The sequence below is a fragment of the Batrachochytrium dendrobatidis genome, assembly GCF_000203795.2.
Source record: "Batrachochytrium dendrobatidis JAM81 unplaced genomic scaffold BATDEscaffold_4, whole genome shotgun sequence".
Classification (NCBI taxonomy): Eukaryota; Fungi; Chytridiomycota; class Chytridiomycetes; order Rhizophydiales; genus Batrachochytrium; species Batrachochytrium dendrobatidis.
The window spans coordinates 1,312,258-1,321,682 of record NW_006281102.1 but is presented as its reverse complement, the minus strand read 5'-3'; the positions used below and the strand labels follow the sequence as shown (position 1 = coordinate 1,321,682).

Sequence of the window (9,425 nt, the reverse complement as noted above, 5' to 3'; positions counted from 1 at the left end):
GATGAACATGTAATCTGATGATAGTAGATGACGAGAAAAAGGATAAAGTGCATGTTGCAACTGTATTCACGTTGAATGAAACACTAAACTTGAAATACATGATAAACAGTTCATGTTTGATGAGTTTCTGTTAAATTATTGGATCATATTATGTCCTAAACTCTCTGATTTTTTTGTATAAAATAGTCGAATGAATGTTTACATTACAACACCAGTAAACACTGAACAATTGACATGAAAACAGATGTATACAATCTCTGTTTAAACCAGAACGCGGAAGTATGCGAGTTTTTAAGATATAAAAGTTTAAGAATATCTGAATTAAAACGAATCTTACAATGCAAGATTATACCAAAAGAACATTTTGATTTAAAACTAAAGTTTGTATTCCATCAATGATGACTAAAGAGCCGAGAATGACAGTTTTGAACAGGAAGGCGCAGCGATACTCGAGAGTTTTGTGCGAATCCAAACAGATTGAAACGATTTAATTGATTTGAATGGCAAAGAATTGAAAGCTTTAATCGGGCTGACTTGCCAGTTGCAAATTATACAAGCTTCAACTCGTTGCACATCAGCATAGTAGCAGCAAAGTGGAGAACCAAGGCTTGACTATCTGCTATGGACCATCACAATAGTCCTGAACCCACTAGCAATGCTAGTAACACCAGCTCATCACAGGCTTATGTCAAGGGTAAACGGAGTTCACACCCCAAAGCTGATAGAAGATTATCCCCATTGAACCCATTATCTGCATTGGTTGCTCCTACTTCATCTCCTACTTCTACTGGAACAGTCTTTGGACAGACTCTCTCAAACAGAGAGTATTCGCTTGGTAATAATCAGTCACTCATGCCTCACTCTACAACAGCAAACACCAATCCAGAGCAGCCATGTCAACCTGCTGCACTGACTCTCGATCTGCCTCAGCTCCACTCTGGTGGTGTCAGTACTGTATCCCCAACATCTCCACTTGCTGGCTCAGTGACATCTTCAAATGAAGCCGCTGCCAAGCGTCGTTTAGTTGGGTCTCCGTTTTTTCAGATGCGACGTCCTTTACCCACTACAAGCGCTGCTTCATCTACTCTCACCAGTTCATTGTCTGCTGCTAGTATTCCCGCTACACTCCATTCATCGGAATCCATTGAATCCAGCACTTCTCCAGTATCCACTATTGCTACGAATAGCATTGATGCTCGCACAATGGTTGGACGCGTTCATACCCATCCATTAGCTGCTACTCTGCTACCAAAATCAAAATCTACTGGTATTGCATCCTGCCCTGTATCTGGCCCAGGTATCAAAGACAATTTACTTAAAGCTACTCATCAATCTATTTCTGGTTTTGTTTCGAGTGCCTCCAAGAATATTCCTACAAAAGCCACAGCCAGATCTGATACTGGGGATTCTATTATAGAGACTATAGACAGTAGCAGTTCAAGTGTTACAAACATGCATCCATCTATTTCACAGCATTCATCAATAAACAGTTTGTCACAAACTCGACTTAATCAGCCATTTCAACAATCAACTACCGATCTCACTACCAATTCTGGATTATCATTCAAGAAACCTATGCTATCAAGCTCAGATACCATGTCTAATTCAGTACAGTCTGAATTAAATTCTACAAATCAATCACCTCTTCTTTTCCAGAAATTTTCATTCAACCAACTCTCTTCGGCAAGTACGAGTCGAGCTACATTGCTAAATTCTTTGGAAACACCTTTGCGGACATCTACAATGCCAATATTACACAGTCAAAGTCTATCTGGTCCTAATTCTGCAATTTCCACAAAATCTGGAGCTATTATCTTTTCGCCCTTTATTATATCCTCTCATTGTGAAACACACGATCCTACTAATATGTTCAATGCTTGCGAGCAACAGGACAGTAACAGCCCAACACCAAATCGACCTCGTCGTATTCTGTGTCTTTCTACATCTCTTCCAGATATGCCGCAGTGGTCTAAAGCTAGATCTTCTGGTCGCACTCAGGAAATGACCTCTTGGCTTCCTGTACAGGCATCCCAAACAACTCCACTTGTGGCCTCACTTTCACGAAACGAGACGTCTGAAGTGTCGTGGCGCTTAGTTTCTTTTGGAAGATCTCCGCGTCTGCCTGCTTCTGCTCTATCTGAAACTATTTCCCCTCCACAACCAGTTAATAGCCCAACTGTTTTACCTGCATCTGGTCAGCCACCATCTACTACAGTTTCATTCACTACATTACCTTTGAATTCCAATATACCTGCTTCTACTGTTTATACATCTACTGGAATGTACATGGCTCCACCAAGTAGGTTTATTTTCCATTATTTTACCTGTTTTTTAAAAGCCTGCATTGCCTTTTTGTTTGCATAATACATTGCAAAAATGATTCAACTCACATTCATCATCAAACTTAATACAGGACTTCGACTTCGTACATTTTCGAGCTCCAGTCAGCAGCAACAACAGGTAGCAAGCTCCTACACTTCGCCCAACATTAAAACGACTAATAAGCAGTACTTGTCAGTACATATGAACGAGCCACGTATATCCGCTCTTCCTATTAAAGGTGGAAACAGCGAGTGTTTGGACAGACTATCCATGGGATTTACGGTTTCAGACCTACATGCATATACTTTTGTTATCGAGTCTTCGCGACAGGCAAAAAACGCACATTGGACACGCAATCCAATTGCATTTTGGCCACCATGGCACGATGTGTTGCAGCAACAAGACGATAATACAAAAGTACTTGTAAAATCGACTGATGTGCCAAGTTCGCAGCATGGATCACTTCCAAAACTTTCATTGCAATTGCCATCACCAAGAATGTACTCTGCTCCGCTACGACTAGCTCCAACCCTATCATCTTCTCACACTTCTCCACAGCTGGCCAATTCATCTATTCAACCTTCTCAGATCCTACAAAATAGTGGTAGTACTTCTGCAAATGTAAACTCATCTGCTACTCCACTAGGAGGAATTCGCTTTCAGCATCGTCCCAACTCTCCCGTACGACATACTGCCAGACAGTCATCTGGCATAATCAATTCTCCTGTTCTTGCTCCACTTCCAGTACCCATTCTTGATCAGCGATCACCAAGTCCAATGTTTATACTTGAAGACGATGATGCATCTGATTCCAGTGCATCGTCTGGAACTAGATCTAGCCACCGGCCTGATGGTTCGTATTATTCAAGCAACAATGTACGCACACGTTCAAGACGGCTAAGAAATCCGTTACAGGTATCCACAGTAACTTCATTATCAGGATTTACAGGCGGACACGTCAGTCATTCCGAATCGCCTAATCGTGGTGCTCCATTTGCTTCGGTGGAGTCACCCGATAGTGATATAGGTTCTTGGCGTGGCGTATCTGGAGGAAATGTAATCAATAGATCGTTGAGCGACGGAGACCTGTCAGAGTATCTAAAAGGCTATTCTGAACTAAAATATTCTTTGCAGATTGCAAAAGCCACATGCGACGTTGAGATTCAAAAGATCTTGCATGAGTTGGCCGAGTATATTGAAATGCATATTACTAATCATGCCAATGTTACAGCAACTGATTCTTGTCAATTTTGTGCGTCTGAAAAACAGCGTCATTGTGATTCTACTGATGTAAGTCTTTGAAATCTTTTGTGGTATAATTTAATAGGCTCTATATATGCATGTTTATCAAATATTGACAAAAGCTAATTTTTGCCAATGAATGTAATTTAAAATACGCTGCTATTATTTACACTTGTTTGTGATTTAGTCAAATGATGTTGCTACCAAGGGTCCTTGCGACTGCCAAGCCATCTTGAGTACACTAGATGAACTGCTAAAACAAACCAACTTTTTGAAACGACCTTTTCCACCTATACCAACTTTAATAGATTCTTCTGCAGAGGTTATTTCTAGCGTACCTGCGACAAAGGATGGAAACTTTCAGACACAAACTTCTTTGCTATTGAAACAGACTGATCCCATAACTGACTCTGCTGCCCAAGTGGACTTGTATGCCATACACAATTTATTCTCACCAAATCTTCATAAAATAGACGATCCTCCTTTGATTGCCTCTATTCGTGATCTCATTGGTGTAGCTGAACATATTATTCGAATGGACGTAACATCTCTCATGCAGCCGGGAACCTGTCGAGCACTTATGGGACATATTCAGGAACTTCAATACCAATGGCGACTCAATCCCGAATGGCCACTAGCGCATTTGGTTGTTCGTTTTTTGATTATTTTTGCAAGTGTGGCACGACTACTCGAGCATTTGGAAGAGGATACACGGATGTGGATGTACGCTTCGGGTCACAATACACCAGGAAGCCAATCTAAACTGATTTCCAGTATGGCAAAGCAGTTTCGATCTTCACATAAAACAAATTCATTTAAATCAAAAGTCACTGATCGTCGTATTTCCGTGTCTCCAAGCATTTCTTCTGTTATAGGAGTGGATTCAAGCGATGCTGATGTAGATGATGAAGGTCAAAACACAGATTCCCAGAACGATACCGACTCACGACGTGTCTACTCGCGTAAACCACGACAAAAAGGGTCACGTCCACTTATACATAAAGTCAACAAGCATGACCTTCAAGAAAAGTGGTCATTTGGCGAATCGCATGCAGCTGTAGACAGAAGCCAAAATTTCAACGTTCTTTTAGAGATTGCGACGGATGGAACTATTACTTACATTTCACCAAGTGCGCATACAGTGTTTGGATTTGAACCTACGTTGATGGTTGGTGCTATGATTCCGCCATTTCTTCCTATTGATACCAAGAATGTGTTTGTTGAAGCAAGTGATAAATGTCCTTGTGAGGATGGATTTATTATGGAAATTTCGTTTTCAGCCGTGCGATGTGATGGAAGGACGCTGCAACTTGAGGCCAAGGGCATGTTGAATGTGGATCGGACGACAGGAAAGAAACGAAGTATCGTGTGGGTGATGCGACCTGTTGGGCTTAAAGGTGAGGAATGGGAAGATGCATTATATTGTAGCGATCAAGCCACATCTAGTCTTACAGAGGATCATAGAGGGGATGATTCCATGTCAGAATCATCATTTTTTGATCAGCCTGACAATGCATTCCATCAGCTCAAAGGCTTATCTGGCAGCAACAGCACTGTAAATGCAGCATCTTTAATGCGTATCAACTCTACATTGCAGTCGACATCTGCACTCGTCGAGTCAAATGCACCTGGCCATAGTATATCCACTTTACAATCCAACTTGTCAACGGGGAGTTTTATCTCAACGATTGAAACACCTCTTTCAATTCACGATGAGCCTATTCCTAATATCAATCTAGCCCTATGCAATATCTGTGAAAGGTCTATTCCCGCGATTATTTTTGAAGAGCATGCTGAGCTATGCACTGTATTGCATCGCACGGAAATGGAAGTTGTACTGGCAAACGATCAGTTGAAAAATTTTAGAGCCCAGTGTATGGAAAAGGTGGGATTATTGGAGGATGAGATTGGAGATGAATGCAAGGAGATGGCCGACACGGCCCAACGACGCACAGTTCAAGATATAATCTCCGGATCAACCTTGACTTCTGCTACTAGAGATTTCAAGGTAGATGCCAATAGCAATGATCGCAATAAGGCGCGTAAACGTGGAAGCGACGGTGAAGGTGATTGGGCAAGTGGATCCGATGCAATTGAAGATGACGATCGAAGGACATATTTACAACATTTAGCCAAGCTGGTGTCTATAGGCAAGGAGATTATATCTGTTATCGACGAAACTCTTGCGATTCCTATTCCAAACTCAGAGAATTTGCAAACATCGCCTGGTGGATCTGTATCCGAAGATGTGGAAGGCATATATAGCGATCATAGTCTTCTTGATCCTTCTCATACACATAAGATGGGACAGAGTGGTCAGTCCCTTTACACAGGGTCGCCCACTGCCTCGACTCAATTATCGAAACTAGTACTTTCATCCGCTCTGTCACATTTAGAATTTGACCGTCTGCTTTCATGGTCCTGTCCTGCTGACGCCGAGTTTTCGACTCCAGATTTGCCCGTTTCAACTTTATCAAAGGGGAGTGGATTGAACTTGGACGAAGAAGCGCGGTGTCCGGTTATTGACAATGTGGTGATTTCACTTGCTTTTGCTATTCGAAATATTGGCGTAGATACCATGTCCTGTATACATAACAAGGTGCAATCTATATTGAAGCTTCGTGATGAGATGGCCGAGTATCAGCGATGCATTCTTCGCGAAGAAGAAGTAAAGGTTGAGATTGGTATTCAAACTGGAACGCTTTCTTTGGAAGGCGATCAAGGATCAGTTCATGTTTCTGATCGTGATTATGCTTCATCTGAACGTGTTGAAAGATCCTTGCATAATTCTTCATACGGTGAATCAAGTACCAATCTACCACAATCACCGCTTCGTGGCACGCAACCTCACTTGCTAACTAGTTTGGCCAACTTTGCTGATGAAGTCATGGGCAGTCCAAGGCAATCTATATGCTCGTCTCCTGTGACGACTATTTCTCCTTCGGCCATATTATATCAACTTACAGCAAACAAGGGAAGCGGATCAAATATTAGTCATTTGTCATCAAATGGTAGCGTCAACAAACTGACACTACCAGCTCACCATCCTCATAACCTCGACCGCAAATTTGGCTTCCCAGCGGCACCGCCTTTTATACGCAGCGGGCATAATGAGGGTAATGGCAGTAGTACTAACTTGAATGAGGCTACTGTGCAAGAGCCAGATCACAATACTTCCCAAACCAAACCCGAATTGAACCCCATGAGCGCTCCGCGATCTAAACTAAAGCGCAATAAACTTACTTCGTCTTTGAACATTCGTACGACATCCAGTCCTGAAGGCAATGATCAAGGTTTTCAAAAAAGCAATAAAAATAGCCAACGACATCTCCGTGCATCTTCTGGATGTGCGGATCAGCAGGGAGATGAGCCAGTCAGTCAGCCATCATCTCGATCACCGAGTGTGTCGCAGTTTTTACAGCGTGGAATTGCAAGCCCAATCATATCACAAGGAACACACTTTACGCCTGTTAGTACCAGCACTTGTAGCGCTGCACCGTCACAGCTTACGAATAGCTCACTATTTTTTGGATCTCAAAGCAATGGAGTTTCCCCGCCTTCATCTGTTCCCACATCGCCCATGGTGACATCTACTCCATTGTCATCTACGTGTCTTACCCCTAGCATTTCACAGCGTGCCATACCTAGTATCAAAGATTACGAAATTATCAAGCCCATATCCAAAGGTGCATTTGGGTCTGTTTACCTTGCCAAAAAGCGTGTTACAGGGGACTATTTTGCCATTAAAGCGATCAAAAAGGCAGACATGGTTGCCAAAAATCAAGTCATGAATATCAAATCAGAACGTATGATTCTCACTCAGCTGGACTCACCATACGTTGTTAAACTATATTATAGTTTTCAAAGCAAAGAACATATATATCTGGTAATGGAGTTTTTAAATGGAGGTGATTGTGCTGCGCTGCTAAAAAATATGGGGCAACTGGATGAAACCTGGGCAAAACAGTATATTTCTGAAGTGGTTCTTGGACTTGAATTTTTGCATTCGCGAGATATAATTCATCGGTATGTTGTATTTTAATTTTATATTTAATTCAAGGTCAAGACTAATATTTTGTTTTTGAATATGTGGTGTTTTTACTGCTGCCAACTAAATTCTTGTTATAGTGATCTCAAGCCAGACAACTTACTGATTGATTCGAATGGGCATATCAAGCTCACTGATTTTGGGCTTTCTCGTGTTGGATTTCTTGGTCGCCGTGCTCGCGGTGTTGGCGATGCTGTGGGAGGAACGTTGCTTGTTGATCGACCCTTTTCTGCTCTTTCACCTGGCCATCCACTTGTATCTCCCATTGGCCCTTCTGGATTTACTCTACCATCAAGTCCATTACCTAAAGATCACCCACTAAATTTTGCACTGCATCCACAAACTCAACATTTGAGAGGTGGCGGGAGTGGAGGAAGTAGTGGTCTACCAACAAATCTTCACAGTCGTCGGGGATCTATGGCAAGCATACTGGGAGCCACAGATTCTGGACCAGTACTTGGTGGTCGTTTGGCAGAAAAGGTAGATGAAAAAGACTCGAAACAGTTTGTAGGTACGCCAGACTACTTGGCACCTGAAAGCATTTTGGGTCTTGGTCAAGGTGCAAGTGTAGACTGGTGGGCTCTTGGTGTCATTTTATATGAATTTTTGTACGGTATCCCACCTTTTAATGCCAAGATGCCTTCGCAAGTATTTGAGAATATTTTGACAAGGCGAATCGTCTGGCATGAGGATGATATTGAAATGTCAGATACAGTACGAGATCTTATGGAAAAATTGATGTGTTCAGATATTCATGCGAGATTAGGAACTGAAGGCGCTGCAGAAGTGCGATCGCATAAATGGTTTGATCACGTCGATTGGGACAATCTACGACTGAACAAAGCGAATTTTGTTCCAAAGATATCCAATATTGAAGATACAGACTATTTTGACGATCGTGGTGTGGCAACGAATATGTCGGATGGATCGCCTAAGCAAGCTGATGGGCCTCTATCTGCCAAAGACAAGCAGACAAAAGATACCCATCATACCCCTGATCAACAGCACGCATCTTCATTTTTAGGGATTTCGGGTACAGACATGCTTACTGAATCTAGCTCGGGTAGTACGACGGTCAAATTTGGACCTGTGGGTTCATCTAATAGATCCGCGACTGAGGCAGTTATCAATTCATTTAATGATGACGATGATGCGAATAAATCTTCAGAGGATGAAGATGAGGAGTATTTGAAATCTGCAAGTGCAGATGGAGAGGCACCCGACTTTGGCGAGGTGGTATACAAGAATTTAGAACTGCTTGAAAAGGCAAATAAGCAGCTCGTATCAAGAATCCGATCAGATTTCCCAGAAGGCGAAGAATGGAAACAACGTCGCAGAGAATCTTTGCCCTTGTCTACTCCTCCAATTGGGGTTTTTCGAGGTACTGGCGTATCTTCTTTTGGGTATACATTGACAGGTGTTTCGCCTAGTAGCTCTCTAGGAAGCGGCAATGTAAACGTAAATCAGGGATTTTTCCCGTCTCCACCAACTCGACTCCGCACATTGTCAGCAAATGCCACAGGGCTACCGTCTTCGGGAAATTTTGTAACCAGTCGACCAACTACTCCTACAAATCTATCCTCAATGCTGTCTATTGAAAAAAATTCACAAGATGAGCTTAACGAGTCTGCTCCAAGACCAAGCGCTCATCCAGTTAATGACCACAACGTTCGACACGCTGATACATCAGCTGCTGTATCAAAGCAAATGCAGACTGTGATATCTGAGAGTGGAATGCGTGCACGGCGAAGCTCACTGCCTTCTTTTCCCACTAGATTTCGGGTACATACACAGTCCCCCGAATTTGGATTTG

At 42.4% G+C, this 9,425-nt stretch overlaps 1 protein-coding gene across 1 annotated transcript; it reads left to right on the top strand.

Moving 5' to 3' along the window:
- Nucleotides 1–7,144: 7,144 nt before the first annotated feature.
- On the top strand, nucleotides 7,145–8,512 carry BATDEDRAFT_10540 (uncharacterized protein; the record flags this gene model as incomplete). Its single annotated transcript, XM_006677672.1, has 3 exons — nucleotides 7,145–7,590; nucleotides 7,693–7,793; nucleotides 8,088–8,512. Coding segments are annotated over 3 exons (972 nt in total), but the record flags the coding sequence as incomplete, so codon positions are not given.
- Nucleotides 8,513–9,425: the final 913 nt, after the last annotated feature.